This window comes from Tiliqua scincoides, chromosome 4 (genome assembly GCF_035046505.1).
Source record: "Tiliqua scincoides isolate rTilSci1 chromosome 4, rTilSci1.hap2, whole genome shotgun sequence".
NCBI lineage: Eukaryota > Metazoa > Chordata > Lepidosauria > Squamata > Scincidae > Tiliqua > Tiliqua scincoides.
The window spans coordinates 96,253,718-96,274,565 of NC_089824.1; the positions used below are offsets into that span (position 1 = coordinate 96,253,718).

Consider the following 20,848-nt stretch of genomic DNA (forward strand, 5'->3'; position numbering starts at 1 on the left):
CTTCAACAGTTGGAGAATGCTCTGAGGCCCTGTCCAGGATAAGATGAAAACTGACAGGGTACCACAGTGATATTGGCTTTGAAATGAAAAAATATAATTGCTGCTAATAAGAATAGGATTTCAGGCATCAACCTGGATTAAGTGTTGGCTAGGTAGACAATTGCCTGGCTGCCACTGCCAATTTACAATCTCTCATCCTACTGGGTTTGCTCTTATCCACTATCAGGGGTCGCAGAAATTGGCACAAAGGTGAAAAATCTGCCTTGTAGAAGGCATGTGTCCTGCTGCCGTATACTCAAAGTGCCTGAATGTGAATCAGTTAAGATTTTAGCTACATAATTTTGTGATTTGGGCAGAATTTGACATTTCAATCAGTTGCTATATGTGTATATTTATGTTTGCCCAGAGGTGCAGGTGTTTTTGCTGGATCTTGGTAGCCATTCATTGTCATCATCTCCCTTCTTTCTGTCTCTGAATCCTGTGGGGACAAGAGGGTTAATCTTTACTTTGATCCAGGCTGAGAGATGCTCAGAAGAGGTGAGAACCTTTTTACTTCTCCTGATAACCCCCAGTGTTCTACCCATAGTGAGTAGACCTATACCCAAAGTCCTATATGTGCCTGTAGGGGCGAGATCTCTCCCACCCAGCACATAGCAAGACTGAGTAACAGGGGCTGGATTTCATGGGACATTGGATGATATTGTAGAAGTTACTTACAAACTGTGCATCCTACAGAATGTTGATCATCTACATCAGCAATAATTGGGATAGTATCACTTCTATCCAAGTGATCCACTTCTATCCTCCTATTTCAATACATTTTCATAACCCCACCATTCAGTCGTTGTAAGAGATTAATCCTCAATACAGTAAATCCTTCTGTGCCAGTAAAATCAGGCACAGTCTGTTCCTGCAGATTCATTGATTCGTCGTGACACAACTGTAACTTACATTTGATCATTCACTGGCTGTTCTCAGCTATTGGTTCTGAAGCTATCCATGGCGGCCATTCGGAGTCTGAAGCCATCTTAAGCTATCTGACCAAGTTAGCTTAAGTATCAGAGTCTGGCCGAATTAGTTTAGAACTTAGAAATTAGCCAAATTAAATTAGCTTAAGTATCAGAGTCTTGATTGTTTCTTAAGGCTTGGGTTTTCATGACAAAAAGGGTGCCAATTTGATTTCCCCCCAACCCCATATTCCCATCTGCTGTGTTTTCCAGGAATCTCACCCCAGCAGCTAATGAGAATTGACTGTACTTGCATAAGTTACCGCATCTGGGTGTGTTCATTGTGGTAGCTCCATGTATTCTACAGCAACTCCATAGTGCTAGGAAAACAATACAATTAAGGTAGCCTTTTACCTGTGTGTGTGTTTTACAGAGTAAATTTGGAGTCACTTTGTTTTCATAGTGGTGCATTTCAGAAGATTGGTGCAACTGACAATCTGACTATCAGCTTCCTTTCTACTAAAAGCTTTGCAATACTGTACTGATAACTTACAGTTTAACTTAATTTATAAACTATCAGGGCTTTGGAAATATTTGAATACTTTTAGCAACTGTCAGTCAAGAAAGCTATCCAGTTAATGTCTTCTCAATGAAATGTTGAACTGAAAGCTGCAATCCTATGTACACTTGCTTGAGAAGAAGTGCCATTAAGCTTATGGGATTTACTGCCAAATAAAAATGCATAGACACAAATTATAATATCACTATCTAAACAAATACACAGGTGCTCTTTTATAGTTTATAAACCTAAAACTAAATTTGACTTCCCAGATGTGTTCTAAACTTATGAAGCACTGAGAGCAGTCTTTGCTCACAATAACCACAGCACTTCTCTATAATTTCCTTTCCTCCTTGATCCACCCATCTTGACATAGCAGCATGTCTGCAGATGAGTGTTGCCAAACCAAACTTGGCTATTTATGCCCAAGAGGCAAGATTTGGAAGTTACTCATTTCCTTCTGTTCCAAGTATACTTTACATTTTGCAGATAGTACCAAGTGGAACAGTATGTGTATATTTTGCCACTGTTTTCTCATGGAAAGAAATGAAAATGTTCAGAATCGATTAGACAAAGGAGAAACTGGGCAGAACACCTCATGGCTAAAATAAGCAGGTAGAATCTAGTATGGCAGGCTTGTGGCTAAGCACTCAAGAAATAACTTCAGTTATTAACCAAAAGAGTTGTATGAATGGTCTTCCAAATACTTTTTTCAAACTGTTCAGTGTAGAATATCAGTCTCTAATGTGGGTTAAAAACATTCGTGTTTGGTGACAAGAGCTTGTGATAACAGTCTCCAAGAAAATGTTTTTTTCCTAATTGGCTAATTTTTCCTAATGTGAAATAAAAGATTCATAACTATGTGTTATATTGTATTGCATCTTAATTATTATGGCTATAACATTTATATCTTCCAGTATCATTATTTAACATGGTCCTTTTCTAAGGAACAACTTTATACATTCAACTGCAAATCATCAAGGGAGAATGTAGAGGTCTTAACATCTGTGCAATACTTGGAAAAACTTTTTAAAAATAATTTATGTTCCCTCAATGCAGGGGTTCTCAAACTTCTTGGGAGTAAACTTCCTGAGATAAATCTTTGCGGGGGCAGGGAAAAAGGCAGTGACACAACCCCCAGGATCACACCAGTGTGAGGCTTTTCAAATACTTACCTTCTGCCTGGGAGTGCAGGGAGTCTTGGCAGAGCACTCCCCCGCAGCTTGTAAAAAGTGAAAGTAGTGATCGTGACCCTCTTCAAGGTTGTGATTGCTAAACCAGAAGTGGGTTGCGATTGCAACTCTCACTTTTTACCAGCTGTGGGGAGCCCTGCAGGGCACTCCTTGGGGCTCCCTGTACCCCCTGAACTCTGGAAGATGTGTTTTTAAAAAGCCTCCCTGCCCCCCGCAGTGGGGTGATCCTGAGGATCCTTAAGTGAGCAGAGGCCAGGGCTCTCAGGCTGGGGCATCATGACACCCCAGTCTGAAACCATTGCCCCAAAGTAAAGCATATATTCCTTCCACTCCTTTTCAGTCAAGGCTAATATTTAGTCCTGCTACTTTAAAAAGCCAATATGTGCACTGGTATGATTTTATTTATTCATTTCTCTCCTAAGATAAATGGCAGCAAGAGCACACATAGTGTTATAAAATAGCTAGTAGATATATACCACCAGTATATGAGGTGGCTGGAAAATGAATGTTTTAGTCATAGAAGCAGAGAATTTAGGTGATTTTCATTCACATTTTAACGACAAGAATTCCCTTGAAGTGTAGTGTGGATGAGTTTACAGATGGCCACCCTCTACATTCTTCTCTATGCCAGAATCATTTTAAGAAATGCATTTGTACATAGAATGGGGGGGGATTTTTAGACTGACAACATAGCTAGTCAGTGAAAAATTTGCTGGCATAAATGCACCTGTATAGTTTTAAAAATGAAGTATCTGATCATAAAGGAATTATATTTGTGAGACTCACCATTATCCAATGATCAAACCTTGCAAAATATCTCTATACATAGCTACTTTGGAGAAAGATCTGCACATTTATGTGTTGCTTCCAGAGTTTTCACTACTGTCCTCTCCTGGAGCTCATGAGGCATATGTTTATCAGCACATTTACATTTTCATATTGCTCCAGCTCAAATGTGAATCTCAAGAATTCACCTGGGACTTCATAACTAACCAGCTGCAGCCTCAAGAGAGGAAGCAGATTTGGTACAATCCGGCTCGTCCTCTTAGGTCATCAGAGAAGGCCTTTCTACAAGTGCCACCGCCTAGGGAGGTACATGGGGCGGCTGCAAGAAATAGGGCCTTCTCAGTAGTGGCACCAACGCTATGGAACTCCCTTCCCCTTGACTTAAGGATGGCTCCCTCTCTTGAGACCTTTCGGCGAGGCCTGAAGACCTTTCTGTTTAAACAGGCCTTCTGAGTTCTTGGCCTTTTAACATCTTTTTAACATCTTTTAATATTTTTTACAGGCCTGATTCTTTTATGACTTGCTGCTGCTCTATGCTCTTTTTACCTATTTTTTTTTACTCTGACTGCTGTTTTTTATGATGTGTTAATATGTTTTTATTTGTTTTTAAATTATGTTTTTAATATGTTGTAAGCCGCCTTGAGTCCCTTCAGGGAGAAAGGCGGGGTAAAAATAAAGTTGTTGTTGTTGTTGTTGTTCTGCCTGTCCTCTACTTCCACTGATCTTACCACCCACACTATGCCCCTCCTACTATGGGACAAATCAAAACAACTGCTTGTTTCAGCTGGCAGCTGGGAGAATGTGTGTGATGAGTCTAGGAGAGAAAGAGGGTGAGGTTCACCCTCTATCACACTATGAGGTTGTTTAATGAGACAGGCAGGTTCTCTGGGTTGTGACCTGGCAACCCTAATGTAACATGCAAAGCAGTTGTTGTTTTTTTTAAATCTGAAGACCAGGCTCTACAATACACTTCATTCTACACCGGCAGAGTCGTCCTATTAAGCTGAAGAAATACTGATAAAGCAGTTTAATTTGGGCATGCAGTGTCCAAGCAAGTGGGTTTTTTATTTTTATTTTTTCCACAAGATGTCAATGAGGTTAAAGGCTTAGCAGAGTTCAAAATAAGGTTAGGCATAATGAAGGATTATGATAAGTCCACAGTTGTTAGGGTGATGTTTCAGTTGAGGAAAGGATGGATTTGTTTTCAAAACCTCACACTGAAGAAATAGTTTTATTGACCCTCTAAAGTCTTTTCCAAAGATAGTAGAACCTGGCCTACAACCTGTGCAAATTTTCCGCTATATTTACAGAATTGGTTTGTTTTGGTTTGCTGGAGCGCTGTAGAAGAACGGTCTTAGACTTCTCTGGTTATTGGTTGCCTCAAGGCATTTCCTATTTGCCAGATGCAAGGACATGGCACCAGGATGCAAGTCCCTTGTTGTCTTGTGTGCTCCCTGAGGCATCTGGTGGGCCACTGTGAGATACAGGAAACTGGACTAGATGGGCCTTTGGCCTGATCCAGCGGGGCTCTTCTTATGTTCCATACTGAAGCAGACTTAACCTGGGATTATTACCCCTTAATACTACTTACAGCTCAATTCTATCCTCTGCCTCAAATGGCAACCACTGCATCCTATACGAGAAAGAAGCTACTAGCAGGCACCTGGCACTGCTGGCAAGGGCACCGCTGGCAGGGGTAAGGGAATATTTATTCCTTTGCCCTGGGTAAGCCCCAAAACCCACAATGGGGTTACTCAGGCTTGTTCCAGCAAAATAGCTGGCGCAAATCCGAGCACCCCCATGTCAGGAAATCAGGCCAGAGAAGGGGGTAGGATTCAGCAGAGGCCTCTGCTGCCATTCCCACCCCCCTCCCCTCCTCCATTCAACCCTCCCCTCCCCCCCGCCGGCCTGCAGAGACCTTACCTTCTCCAGTGGGTGCAGGGCTTCGACTGGCACTGGCAATCTGGTGAAGCCTTTTGCACCTGCACCGTGGGCCAGTTGTGGTCCTTACAGCACATTTGTGATATCATGCATGCCCAGCGGAGGCCAGCATAGGATTGTGCCATTAACCACTTTTAATACTGACAACTGGGGTGGCTAATTAATGGGTTTTACCTACTGTTTCAGCGCATGCTTATAGTTTGTATGGGATTCTAAGAAGGATTATCAATGGTATGTATGGAACCAGGGGAAACAGATATTGGAGATTAATCAATTCAAAGGAAAAAAATTGGTTTTGGAATTATTCCGCAGGCTAAAGAAAATGGTTCATGTCATTATTCTTTCTTTCTCTAATCTTCCAGGCAAATAAAGTCCACTGCAATGAATAGAAAGAGTGGCAGAGTTGTATATTTGCTTTGATCGTGCATTTTAGAGTTTAAATAGTGGCCAAATTTACATAACTTTGTGGGAGCGAGACATTTTAGCAAGGGATGACATTCAGCCCTTGGATGACTCTCTGCAGATTATTGCTGTTGTCAGCCATTTATGTAATGCCAAATGATGTTCTGCTTTGGAAACAGGAGCCAAATGTATGTGTTTTTGAGCAATACTGTAATCTTCTTGTAATCTGTATAACGTGACAGATAATTCTCCTGATTTTTCCCCCCAGTTAATATAAATTAAGACAAGCATGCCTCTTTTCCTAAGAGTACTATTTTCTATCTGGGATTGGAAATCCACATCCCATGCTTCATGGTTTAACTAGGTAGTTCTATAATATTAGAAAAAAAATAAGATCACTGAGAAACAGGCTTATTGTTTATTAGAGAGGCAATACTGTGTTGAAGGAGCTGTTGTGAGGACAGAGTATTTAGGATTTGTAAGAAAAATTGGATAACTCTCCACCAAAAGGATAGTTAAGCCTGGAAAGAGAAAGCACATCTTTGTTCCTTAGCTGTCTTATTTTTTTACTGGCCTAATTAACGGATAGAAAACTTGGATAGTGTAAAACCACAGTGAGAACTACAACTCCTGGGACTACCACATCAGGTTGTGTCGTTGGGGTTCATTAGTTGTAATGTGCCTTCATGGATGAAGCAAAGATCTCTGTGCATAGAAAATGTAAGTGCTAGATATGCTAGAAAAATAAAGAAGCAACCAATCTATGTATTCAAAAGATGAATGGGAAATACACAGGGAATTTACATGGTGGGAGAACATTGAAACGACTGCATCCTTTCCTGTTCTCAGTGTATAGTTTGATTCTTTCTAAAAAACCCCCCCCCCCATTCTTTTAATTCAAAAAAAGAAGTTTCCTTTTAAATATTTCTGGTGGTAACTGAATGAATCACAGGTTACAGGAATGTGCAAGGAGGTAACTTGCAGCTGCTGACTATATCACCAGTGTTCTTCATGGCTTAATTAAGATTGTGTGACTTGTTTTCCAGATACTCTTCCGAATGACTCAGTAGTATGCTGGCATGTTGAGGGGGCATTTTAGTGATGGTTGTTCTATTCAGTCATTTTCCATTCCACTTGTTCCAACAGGATATTATGGATGAGGGCGAGATGTACAACAAGCACTTAGAAACAAGGCGTGACAACTTGTTCACGCATGGTGATGAGGCACTATGCAATGGGTGCTGGACAGTGTATATGTGTGAGAGAATCTGTAAGTCATGTAATATGTGGTCCACATCTTGGTTAGAGAACAAGGATAGTGGTATACAGGTGTACGCCGCTTAACAACCTTCCACTTAACAACAAACCGCTTATACAGTGGTGGCCAAAGCGCAACAAAGAGGCTCTTAATGAGGCAATCAGGTCTCCCATAGCTTGCAGCAGATTGTCTGTTTACACAACAAAGAGGCTCTTAATGCAGAGAAAAGGCAATCTGTCTCTAGTACCCTGTGCAGCCAGCTAGTGTCTGGCAGGGAGTGTCTGTTTACACAACAAAGGCACTAGACTGGGGTGAATGTTCGCTTAACAATGTAATCGCATAACAGTGGGGATTGGAGAACAGTATCCCCATCGTTAAGTGGTGCACACCTGTATTTTCACAATGAATACCTATAGGGAGGAGCTGAAACTTGGTGGGCAACTTCCCCCACACCTGTGTGCGTTCACTTAACCATCTGTATAGGTCCTACTCTCATACAAACTGTTCCTGTGCAGACTCTGTAAAAAGCATGATCACCAATTGTTTGCATGTTGGTGGGTCATTGCCACACTGTCATGCAATCATGTTCCGTTCATTTCCATTGTTGTAATTTGCTTTAGGGTAACATAAATTGAGCTGGATTATTTGGGTCCCTTCTAGTGCTTTCATCCTATGAAACTGCCTTACGTAAATCCTTGCAACCTTATGGAAGGATGCTGTAACGTTATATGTGCAATCTGCTTATGTTTCCCTGATCATACAGGAGAGATGGGACATATATCCAGATGCATAGACAAGATGCTAGGGCTGGTATTCCTAGTGTGTGTTTATATAAAGCTTTATCCAAGGAATATTCAAATCTTTATGAACCAATAAAATCATACTCCAGTGGCTTCTGACAAACTGAAATTATGACCCTCTTGTTTGTTTTCAACATATAGTTTTATGAGTAGATTTTACGGAGTTTGGTATGTGTTTTCTACAATTTGGGGGGGGGGGGTAAATATTTTTGAGACTTTTTGTGAACATTGAAATGTGAGGTCTAATTTGAGCTCCTTGCTCAAATTAGTGAACTACTCACTTTTAAGCACAGAAGTATAGTGCCAACTAGGGACAAAAGGGCTTTAATGAGGACCTCAAAGTCTGAACCTGGGCATAGGCCCTGCAACTGACAGGCATCAAGAAGCCTCTGGATTCGCTATCCAGGTATAAGTACTAGCAACCCAGCCTTATGCCTTTGTCCAGCCCATAGAACAGCAATGGCTGCAGCTTACTGTATTTCAGGCAGCAGCTTTTCTACTTTCTCCAGCTTTCATGCAAGAGATCTGGAAAATCTGGAGAATGCATCTTCTAGATCTACATGTGGATACTGCCACTCATGGCCCTGACCCTTATCATGCCCTTGATCTGATTGTAGTATCTGAGTTGAAAACTTTAGTGGCACCCCTTTTATTCCCCCATTAGATGATTGGTGGCTTTCCAAAGAAACATTACCTTTCTACCTTTCACAAGTTGTCATCCTGAAAAAGATGAGAAGCTTGGATTAGAGATTAGAAAAAGATTAGAAGTCTTCCCTTCTTCAGAGGAAATGGGTTTGTGAGCAGAAAGCTGGCTATAGAGGGGCTTATAAATAATCATTAATAGGCGGAGAGGAGTTGTACCCTGGCAAAACTGTATGTGGAGGAAAAAATTCTTACCTCTGACAGATACCCATAAGGCTAACATAATATAAAAAGAGGATATTACCTGTATTACCAGTAGGTATATACTTGCGATGAAGAAACTCAACATGCCTCATAAATACCATCTCTTGCTAAAAGGAGATAACCCATGGCTTCAGATAGTGCTTCACAAATGCCTTGTAAACACAAATCTTTTGATCCAACAGAAATGACATGCTGTTTTTAAAAGCTAGTGCCTGGGCCTGTCTACTTAGAACCACTGTCCCAGGTATGGATTAGAGGCGGGTGGTTAACTTGGATTCAGCAAACCAAGCCAGTGGCTCTTTTGCACATAAAATTTTTAAACATTTTTCTTATTCCTGCTCTGTTTGTTCAGTCATTGCACATCAAATAGCTCTACATTCTGGCATGTGTAGGGGAAAATTGTAAATAAGTGGGAAAGCCCCCTGAGGGACTGTTGCATTGTTTTTGTGTATTCTCTTGGGGGGGGGGGGTGTGGGGGTGTGTGTGTATCATTACAAGTCAGAAACATGTGGAACCTTCTTCAGTTTTCAGAACAGTTATGGAAATTTTTCTCAACTTAGTCTGTTGCTTCTGTGGAATGGTGACAAATTACCTTTTGAAAAACAGGATTCCAGGCAAAATACAAGTATAGGTTTTGTGGAAATTCTATCTGATGATACTTGAGTTTTCTTTCTTACGTCTTCTGTACTTAAGCCATATGAGTAGTTGCTTCTTCTAAGGCTACTTCCAACACTTTTAAGCACAGAACTTCTACCCCTCAAACACTTACAGACCCATCCCTTAAGAAAAGCAACTAGTTTGGTCACCCTGGGCCCTGCACTTGGGGAAGGACCTGTGAAGTGCACCACCTCACTTGTCTCCGAATGTTGCTGCTGCAGGCAAGCACTGCAGTAAGAAACCGCTTCAGAAGCTGCAATAGTTAGAAGCACAGGGGAAGTCTAGGACTGGTATGTTCCCACTTCTGTAAAGGAGCCTGGATGAAGTCAGTGAGAATGAGGGATAGGCTCATTTTTCCACCACCACCCAAATCATCTGCTACTGCTGCCATTGCCTGATAGACAAGGAGAGGTGGGCCACAGCATTCTGGAACCCACCCTGCCACTTGGCTAGTCTCCTAAACAGCTGAATGGTAGGGGAAAGTGAGAAAGCAACAGTAGCTTTTTCTTTCTCTCTCTTTTTTGTCCCCTTTTCCCTTCAACTGTTCTGAAGGAAGAGGTGGGCTGCTGCAGCCCTAATCCCCACTCACTCAGCAAGTAGGAAGGGGTTTGGAGTGACAAATGAAGCTTTGTTGGCAGTGGGTCAATGGGTAGGCAGGAGGCACCATGGTGAACCTCTCCTCAGTTCACCATTCCTCCTAGCTCCCAACTTAACATGAACCTTTCAGTTGGCATCATGGGCATCCCATGCCACCTCCAATGTGTTTTTCAGGGACATCCAAGTCATCAAGTGCAATAAGTGATGTACTCTGTGTTCATTTGTGAATCAGTCATCTAATAATAGCAGTAGTATTGCGCATAATACAAAGCCACAACAATCAGCAGTGAAACCAACATTACAGCAGATTGTGGGATGTATTGATGATGCAAAAGCAGATGCATCAAGTTCAGTTTTCAGCAAGCACTGGTGCCCCTGCAGACTTGGTGTCCGTTCACTGCTTCTATGGAAGCTCTGGGCAGAACCTGAACAGGTGCAGAATAGAAAATAGCACAGTGTGAGGTCTAACACTTATGGTAAGGCTGATTCAGTGAAATAGAAGGTTAAGATCTTAGCTACTTGAGGATGAATAGGCTAGTGCATATAAAGATACATGTAGTTTAATTTTGCCTACCAGAATGTATCTTCTTCATTGGTAGTTTTTATAAACCTCGGGGCCAGTATGCTAGAAAGTGACATCATTAAGCAGATGATGGCCAGAAATAACACACACAGAAACATATTAGCTGCAAATGATAGAAGAGAAACTGTGTAAATCTTGTTCATATTTTCAAGATATGAAAGAGCCCAATTATCAAGCTGGGAGAAGCCAATTATAACAGGGGCTGGATAAATTGCTTCAGAGGGCCACATTCGACCCATGGGCCTTATGTTTGACATCCCTGGTCTAGAGAGAAGGATATGCAAATGCAGGTGCAAACTCAAGCCTTTTTGTTAGCATTTCAGCTGGTAGCACCATTTTTAACATCATGGCTGTGTGTATTGAGGAAAGGATACAACCTTGTAATTTGTTTTATAACTGCAACATTGTGCAAACTGATAATTGTGGCCCCTAAGCAGCACAGTAGTCATCTTTTAAATCATCTTTTAGAGAAGGAAATAGCTTAGTTCTGTGGCAGTATTAACTTCCAAGTTCAAATGGTAATATTTTCTCAGTATGAGAGCATCTCCAGATTACCATCATAAAGCAATGGTCCATTATATATGACTTTTTAAAATAGAAAATGAATGTGTTCCTGTTCTCCTTGGAGGAAGTGCAAGATAGAATTGTGATGTGTTATGCTGAAAGGGTTGTTTGAGATAGTTTTAACTTCAGATGAGAAGTTATTCTTGAGTCATTCCTCCTCCCTGTGATGGGAATCTGGTGTGGCAGGTATTTAATGGGAATCTGGTATGGTAGGGACGGCAGTGGGAAACAACATGCTAAACAGTCCAGCACAGACATTCCCAAACTGTAGGTTGGGACCCACCAGTGGGTCCCTACTTGATTTTTGGTGGGTCATGAAACTGATACACTGATAGCTGACAAGGAAAATGTATTAAGCCCTATGGAAATTGAAACAGAATAGCATGTGCTTGTTTTCTTATGAGTATGTCACTGTGCCTTAGTTCACTTTGAAAGGCAGATCTAGGGGAATGCAACGCCACCAGAATGGTTCAAGTGTGATGAATGCAGGCCCCAAAAGACTCTTGAAGGGTGTCTCCCCCCCCCCCCCACCTGAAGAAAATGTATCTTCTTTTCACAAGAAAAATGTATTGAGCCCTATGGAAAGTGAAACGGCATACATGTGCAGTGACTCGTGAGTAGGTGGCTTGGATCTTAGCGAAGGACAGGTGAAGGGGAGTGCAAGACCACCAGAATGGTCCCAATCCAATAAATCTCTTGTAAAGCTGGGTAGATCCAGATAGAGTGTCATTTTTAAAAGTGGGTCCTGTTGCTAAAAAGTTTGAGAACCACCGGTCCAGCATTTCGTTTGTGTGTCTCTGTGCCTGTATGTATATGAATGCAAATGTATTATAATTCTTCATAGGAAAATACTATTTGCAATTTTGTGTACTGCTTTGTAGTATTTGAAGAATTGTCAGTCTGTCTGAAGTTGCCTTGTTGTTTATAGTTTCACAAAACTTGGAGGCTCAGCAGTGCCATCCTGTGGAATATTCTCAGCAGGTCGTGGGTTGACTGGCAAAACTCTCCCTTGCCTGAAGTATTGTAGAATGCCTGATCCTGTGACAAAGAGCTAGAAAAACATTAACTCTGAGACAGAAACTATCAGCAAATAATGGTAAAACATTTCAAAACGACTTTAGATGCTGGAATATCCATTAAAAGAATTGCATTGATCAAGCAAAATGCTGAAAACAATTGTGGGAAGGTCCAGGAGGTGGTAGAAGCATAGGAAACCCCTGTCAAACATACTAGAACCCCTCAGGATTGAGACCCCCCCCCCCTACAGCTGTATCAAAACACCAGTTCAACACCAGGTATTCACTCAGGGAAAACCTATTTTTAAACTTCTGTTCACAGTACTGCTGTGCTTTGAACATAACAGAGGACATGATATTCATTTATTTTGTCTTGGGATATTTGTACACTTGTGGCTTAACCCAAAGTTTCTCTGCCATCAAGTTTGCAACTGCCATCAAGTAAAAATTGCAACTGTGGGTTATTTCCCCAAGCAATTAGCACAAAATTAACTCTGTATTCCATGGAGATCTGGGAACCTATATTTCACAGCCTTTTGGAACATCACATTCCAGATGCATAGAATTCAGAGAGGCAGAAATCAGAAGTTATTAAGTACCCAAGAGAGTATTTTTCTGCCTAGATGTACCAGGTGTATACAACACAGGTGTTCATTTTTCACAGCAAATAGGCTGAATTTTTTTAAAATAATGTGAAGATTGAGTTACTGTTAGTATGTTAATAAGACGTCCATCCATCCCTTTCATTTGTGATTATTGATGACTTAAATTAGTGTAGAATGGGATGGGCACATGTGGTGATGTTGGGAGCACATTGGTACCAAGTCTTCAGCATCTGCAATGGCTTCCTATATACCTTTTTATGCTTAGTATGATCCAAAATATTGGTTTTGCCTCTAAAGTTCTTAATGACTTGGAACTCATTTATTTATTTTGCTTTGTAAACCACTATTAATTTTTTTGGTTGAAAAGCATTATATAAATATCTTCGTTGATGGTGATGATGATGAGATAATGCCTCCCCTCCCCCTCTTGTGTTCCCTGTCACTATATTTCCAGGTAAGAATAATGGTGCATACAAAGAGAATGTTGAAGCACATAATACATCTCTATAATCTGTGTATGCAACAGTCATGGAGTTGGTAAATATTCTTCATAAATTTGGGTTATGTCTTTCCTCAAATTGTCAGATTCTGTCAGTAGATCCTGTTGAAGATTGAAGTAATAATGGAGTTTGGGATTCTGAATGACCTTAAAATTGTTCTTTTGGGTATTGTAATAATGTTGCATTATTATTTGAAATTGGTCACTTGCTTGTATTTGTTCATTTTAAAAAATTTATACCCTCCCTACAAGAACAGGACATCCAATGTGGCTTACAGTATTTATAAAAATGCAATAAAAAAGTAAAAAGCAAAGTATACAATATCATGATACATAAAATGCACCCAGGATGTATGTGGTGAACTCTTTGAAAGCTCCAAATTTCCTTATAAAAGAACATTGGTTGAGTGTTTCTGTTGGATTCCCCCCCCCCCTTCTACTGATATTGGCAGATGATATCTGCCAGTTAAACCCCTTCAAAGCAACAGCAGCCTGATAGGTGGTCTCTAGGGGCAAGTATGTTGTAACCCAACACTATTGATGTTGAGCTACCCCGTTGGGGGAGGAACAGGAGGCCATTTATTTATTTACCCACCCTTCCCTCTAATATTTTTCAAAAGCACCATCTTAAAAGATTGTTGTAAGGATGTATGCTTTGAACGCATATACAAATTAAATGCTATACAAACATCTTGTACACATCATAGTACAAGATATACATATATAATGCAACATTTGTTTGTGTCTATGTGTATTCAATTTACAATATATTATGTATTAGTACAGAATTTTGTGTTCATATATAAAAGAGTAAAAACAATGATTACATAAAAAACAAAAGACCTGAATCTTCTACAGGATGAAGGCAAAAACATGTTTGGCATTCATCAGATCTCATTACATTAGCATAATGGTCTTTTCAATGACGGGCAGCCCAATCTTAAAGGTGGCGCCGCTGCCGAATGCAGCAGCACCAAAGCGGCTACTATTGCATCCTGCAGCCCCATGGCAGCTGCCAGAGGTCTTTTCGGGGGAAGCACCAAGTCCTGCAGTGAGGCTTCTCAAGTCTGCTTCTGGCCCAACACAGAGTTCAGTTTCTGAACTCTGCTCCGCCAGTTCCTCCTCCCGCCCCCAAGGCTCTCACCACCACCAGGAGCTCTTACCTAGCTCTGGGTGGCGTCCAGCCAGTGCTAGGCTCAGCGCCAAGTGGCGCTGGGCCGGTGCTGACCTAGCGCAGGGTGTTACAAGCGTGCCTCTTACAGCATGCTTGCAACACCCAGCACCAGCGCTGGTGGTTACTGCTGATGCAGGCCCAGGTCAGGATTGGGCCTTCAGTCTCCTGTATGATTTCTTTATTTAAATTTCAGCATTATGAAGTATCAAGGTTCCATTTTCTAGGATTCATAAGCATAAGACTTATAAATAGTGACTTTCAGCAGGTACATTTCTTAATAGCAACCTGTGTGACATGAGAATAAGTGCTTTGGACATTTAAACAAAAGCAGGTTTTGAGTTTTTTCTTCATTTGCTGTAGATCAGTGTTTCTCAAATGGTGGGTCGGGACTAAATGTGTGAGAGCCACTGCTGTAGATCAGTGGTTTTCAAACTTTTGAAATGCTACATACCATGGGCATCAAGTCTCATATGAGCATCGTCTCATATATTAAAAATAAAATGAATGGGGACCCACCTGAAATTGGCTTGCGACCCCCCTAGGGGGTCCCGACCCATAGTTTGAGAAACTGTGCAGTGTAGAGAATTGAAAATTCATGGTTTTAAAATAGATGAGAATATTTTCTCAAAAATTTAAGTTCTGTGATGGCATTTTTGCCTTTTTTCTTTTTAACTAAACCTACTTATATTTGGTTAATGCGGTTGCTAAAAGAAAACATTCCATGATAATAAGGGAGATTGTTTTTTTTAACTTTTATTTACTAAAGCCTAGAGAAAAAGGTATGTTCTATCTTCAAAACAACATCTGTCAAACAGATTTTCATCAGATTAAATATGTCCTCAAAGCAGCCATTATAAGAACAGTAGTAATGTAAGTTATACTTTCCATGAAAACACCAGCAGAATGTAAAGCACTTGCAAAAGTGTACACCGGCTTCCTCCCCTCTCCTGCTTCTGTGTGTGACTGCAGACAGGATTTTTCTGTCCTTTTCTATTTTTAGCTACTATTTGTGAGCAGCTGAGTTGTGTTTACTCACTCGGTAAAGACACTCATGTTCTTGCACCAAGAACCTCCTGATCTAAAAGTGTGGCATAACAAATCTCAGAGATCCCTCTAGGAACAGCAGGGAAGAGATGAGTAACATTGGTCCTTGTAATTGGAAGGCAGTATGAAGCTTTCTTGATTGGCTATGCCTGGTATAAATACAAGGTCTGGTTTTGTAGCAAGACTTTGAGCAGGTTCCAGCTCCTGGAATTCATGTCAGGGTCTGTGGACTGTAGGGGATGCATGCCAGATATGTGTTCAGATAAAACCTCTTGTAGTCCCAGCCTAACCATAAGAACATACAAGAGTCCCACTGGATGAGGCCAAAGGCCCATCTAGTCCAGCTTCCTGTACCTAACAGTGGCTCACCAGATGCCTCAGGGAGCACTCAAGACAACAAGACATCTGTTTCCTGTTGCCACTCCCTTGCACTTGGCATTCTGAGGTAGCCTACTTCTAAAACTAGGAGGTTGCACATACCCATCACAGTTTGTAACCTGTGATGGACTTTTCTTCCTGAAATATGTCCAATCCCTTTTTAAAGGCATCTAGGCCAGATGCCATAACATTTAGAAAGTAAAAGTTTTGAGAAAATTACCCTTTGCAGGCAGGATCTTGGTTCTTTGTTCCCTTTTTTTCCCAGCTTACAAATATTGTCTACACACACTTTGCCTGCCTGCCTGCCTGCCTGCCTGCCTTCACATGCCTATGGTTCAGTGGCGGGCTTACCTCCCCCTGCTCCCAGCAAAGGTCTGCGATGCCACCCCCCGCACGCGAAACCGCCCCCCTACCTTTTAAGCGTGAGGGAGCCTCACATGACCTCTAGTCTGACTGGAGGAGCGTTTTGAGGCTTCCCCACAGTCTCTCATTTTCAGGTGGGCATCCGTTTGACTGAAATGGTTCTGGCTTCTGGAACCTCAGCAGGAAGAAACTAAACCAGTGTTTGTTTGTTTTTTCTGTTCAGAAGCATGATTGCAAACATTGTCCTGGGTGGTGCAGGTGAACGAAGTGGTGTAATTTTTGGAAAGTGCAGTGTTCTGATTACATAGACCAGTGAAAGAAAGATCAGTGAAAATATGTGAGGAAATCATTTACATTCAGATTTGCCATTATGAAGCCTTTCAGAAAATGTTGTGGCAAGCAAACACTGTAGTGAAAATGAGATTTCATGTTTTATTAACAGGTTGTTTTGCTATTCATTTTTTCCTCCTTTTCATATGTGTTAAGTGCTTAACACAAATTCAAACTATTTGTCAATCAAATGTGCTCCTTTCATTTTCCTTGATATTCTATTGTAGGGTTATTTTTAAAAGCTATTTTACTGTTGATTGCCTGTTTACTCCTCAAACTTTGTTCCCTGGGAGGTTCAGTTACCACTTGGCAACCTTGGCACTGGACACAGATCTTTCACTAAAGTGGGTGACAAGGCAGCCAGACCTTCTCTCTCTTCAGTCCTTCTTATTCATCTCACCTGCTCCCCTCCAATACTTGTTAAGGCAATCAGGACTTCAGGTATATATGCAGCAGGCAAAAGAAAGATGTGGATGACACTCTAGCTGGTTCTGTTGTTCCAGGGTACAAGGTTCCAGAGTGCAAGTTGCTAACGTGGTCATGATTGACCCGTCCATGATGCGACTGATATGGCTCACATCAAGCAGCAGTTGTGGGAACTGGAAAAGTCTTGGGGTGCCTTTAACATGGAGTCTGCCACCGCCACCCACACCATGGACAAAGCCACTCTGACTGGCTTCCTGCTCACCAAAAGTGCAGGGAAGCAGTCCAGCCCCCTACCTCCTCTCATTCTCACAGTCCCTTTAAAAGGTGTAAGGGAGGAACAATGTGAGGAGGTAGGGGGGCTGGATCACTGCCTTCCGCATGGTTTGGTGGCACATGGGCACGGTGGGTCAGAGGCAATGTCAGCAGGAGTTTCAAGTCAGGCAGCAGATCACCTTGGCTGGACCTCAATGTGGTGGTGTATCTGTGTAAGAATGGGTCTGCAGCATACCCTTATTTATTAAATTTAAATCCAATGAATCTAAATTTTCACATCCTTTTCCCAGTCTTTAGCCTTTTCAGCCACTGGGACTCTACTTTCAGCAGAGGACCCAACTGGATTTTTTATTTTTTTCTGCTATGTATGTTTCTTTTCTCTCTTGTGGAATTTAGAATGGGTTTTTGGGTGTTTCTTTTTACCATGTTCTTATCTCATAAAGCATTATTAAAAAAAAGATACTGTATAGAGTTTTGGAAAGATTATACTTGAACAGCATTGTGTCCTTAAAAAGTTCACCAGGCTTGTAAGGCACACTTCAGAGAACAATGGAAATTCTACTAAAGGTTGATGAGCATGTCACGCTATGACAAAATGTTGGATAACAGTTCCTTTATTAATCAGTGACAAAGCAGGTTGCAGTATTCCATTAAAGCTTAGAATATTTTTATTAAGTAATGTGACAGGGAATCAATATGAGAAATTAGTTCAAAATATATTCACAGGAGGAAAAAGGCAAAAAGAGAAGCAAAACCTCCAACTGGGGCTCAAAAATAGTAATTCACTATTGCATGAAAGTTGTCTCATGTATTTCAATAAGTGTCTTCCTCAGGGACACAGCAAATCAAGAGCATATATACCTGTACAAAGCAACAATAATAATTTGCTACTTCGAAGTACAAGTTTGAGGCTTTGTTGTGAGTGAACTCTCGTGTTTAGTCTTCCTCCATTGTTTGATTTTTGAATCTGGGACAACTAAGAAGAAACCATTCAAACTTGCTCAAGTATTTTCATCTCTAGTGCACTAATTGGTACAGCCAAGTGAGGCTGTGAATAGAGACTTCGTTATGGCTGTTCTTGAGAATCTGTGTCCAAAAATGTCAATGTTATTTTGAATTGATGATGAACTCTTCCTGGGGAATTGTTTTATTTATTTTGCCTTTTTGGCTGTACAAAATGGAACTTGTCAACTATATAATGAGATACTTTTTTATTTTCCAGTCCACCTAAACCAACTGTGTTCATTTCTGGAGTCGTTGCAAGGGTGAGTTTCATCTTGATTCTTTCATGCCTTTTAAAATAATAGAATGCCCTATCTGATATTAATTGTAACAATTGTTAGTTGTGATTTGACATCTCTCTTTTGCTCACTTTCAATAATCTGAATGGACCCTATACTCAGGGCCTTACTAAGGTGTCTGATTAATGTGGAGAAGGGGTGGCAATGTGGACAGGGACTCATCCCTTGAAGTGGCTAATGACACAAATGGCCACGCAGTTCAGTAGCGCACTAGCTTGCTAGTGTGTGAACGGGCGGCTTCTGGATAGCCCCAGCAAGGCACTCCAGGAGTAACCAGGTCACCCCAATCTGCTCAAACACTCACAAGTAGAGAAAGACTAATAGGTATACTGTAGAATTCCCACTATTTAAATTACTATTCTGAGAAAAATTGTGTTTTTTGTAACTGCAGTAGGAATGATTAGGTGGAGTGTATATTTACACACATTCGCCACACTGCTGCCTCTCAAGATGGCAAATTGTACCATTAAAATGCAGTAACATGAACTAAAATCCAGGATAGGGAAGGAAAAGAGCAAGCAACCAGTGGTAGATCCCCTAAAGCAGCTTCAGGGTATAAGGGCGCAATCCTGTCCTTCGCTGGAACAGGCAAGCCAAGAGGCTAGTGCTGTATCCAGCACAGGATACGGGCAAGAATCAGCTCAGCTAGAGGCAAGGGGAAACTTTTCCCCTTACCTCTGGGTAAGGTTTCCTCGCCCCTATGGGTCTCTTTGGTCATGCGCCACCTCCTGAGGTATATATGTATTTATTGTTACAGTCAAAGACCAGCAAAAACAAACACACAATACCGCCCTACAGCATGCAGAATTTAAAATTTCAACATTAAAATACATTCAACATTAAAATGCAACATTATAATCCAATAAAATAGCCATCATAGTACTACAAACAAATAAGAAGGAGTAGCAATTAAAATTTCCTCTCTTTATTAATAATGCCCATACGGTTTTGTAAGCAGCAGCCCAAAAACTTGCAGTTGGTCTTATAAGCTGAGAATTAGCACCTGAAAGAAGTGTCTTGGCCATTTCTGTTTGTGACAAACCCAAGAATTTTCTGCTCAAGGGAATAATAAACTTATCTCGCATCCCCTGATAAAATGGGCAACAGAACATGACATGCTCGATTGTCTCAACCTCCCCTGAACCACAGGGACACAGTCTTTCGGAGATAGGGATCTTTCTAAAACAACCCTCAACAAATGCCAAAGGAAGTGCTCTCCATCTAGCTAGGAAGAAAGCTCTCCTCTACCTAGGAATCTGTAAAGATAAGTGGCCGGGGCAGCGATATATCTTGTGTCGTCAGAAGCAAGAAAATCTGGAGATCTGCTGACGTTGTTCGGTGTCTGTCAGTATCTGTTTTATAATCACTGTTGCCTGAATCAAGTCCATTGCCAGAACAATCTCTTACAGAAAATGAAGATGAAATTAATATTAGCCATTTCTTACAGACATACATATCCCAGGTTATCACAAAATCATACATCAGCTTTCTAAGGGCACAATTTAGATGTGTCTCTCAGCATGCAACATGGCCTGGTGAGTGGGAATTTTTTGAATAGCAATGCAGGGAGAGCCACAAAACAGAGCAGATCTATGGTAGGGGAATTGTCCCCATCATAGTTTTGCCTCCACAAGCACCCCCATGGTATTTTAAACTGAAAAATACCTTTCTCAATGGGTTTTTTGTCTGTTAAAATAACACACAGTGGGCCACAATTGGGAGCAAAATTGGGGGAGGCAAACTCCTAAAGCCCTCCCAGTCCCCCATCATGATTCTGCTTTTTCATGGCCCCTGTGCGCCACCATTTTAAATATTAACAACCCACTGGACCATGTTGTATATTTAGAATCACATCTGATTAGACATGTATACCTGAGTATGCCTTGGTTTGTTTCACAGGTAATAAAATGTGTAGCAACCATCTTTTGATCCAAAAGATTAAAAATGTATAACACCACTTTTTTATTTGAGATATAGTTACAACAGACACTATAGGCACCTAGATTCTGGGTGTCTCGATTTCCTATCAGGCGGCTAATTTTCACTCATCCAAAGTCAGCTGTAATGTATATAAAGTCATGTCAGCAGCAGGTCAACTTCGTATTGTGAAATGACAGGATGACACATCTCGGCTGTTACAGTACTAGGTAGGGATCTGATTTTTCAGCATTCTGGTATGTCAAGCTAGAGCAGTAGTTCTCAACCTTTGCTTGAGATACTACCCCCTTAAGGAGGGTAGCAACCCA

At 41.1% G+C, this 20,848-nt stretch overlaps 1 protein-coding gene across 1 annotated transcript in view; it reads left to right on the top strand.

The window, feature by feature from the left end:
• Positions 1 to 20,848, top strand: part of DAP (death associated protein) — a 44,395-nt gene that overhangs the window by 18,449 nt on the left and 5,098 nt on the right. Inside the window, exon 3 of the mRNA XM_066626369.1 lies at positions 18,524 to 18,566. Coding sequence (XP_066482466.1) covers positions 18,524 to 18,566 — 43 coding nt within the window. The remainder of the gene's footprint in view (positions 1 to 18,523; positions 18,567 to 20,848) is intronic.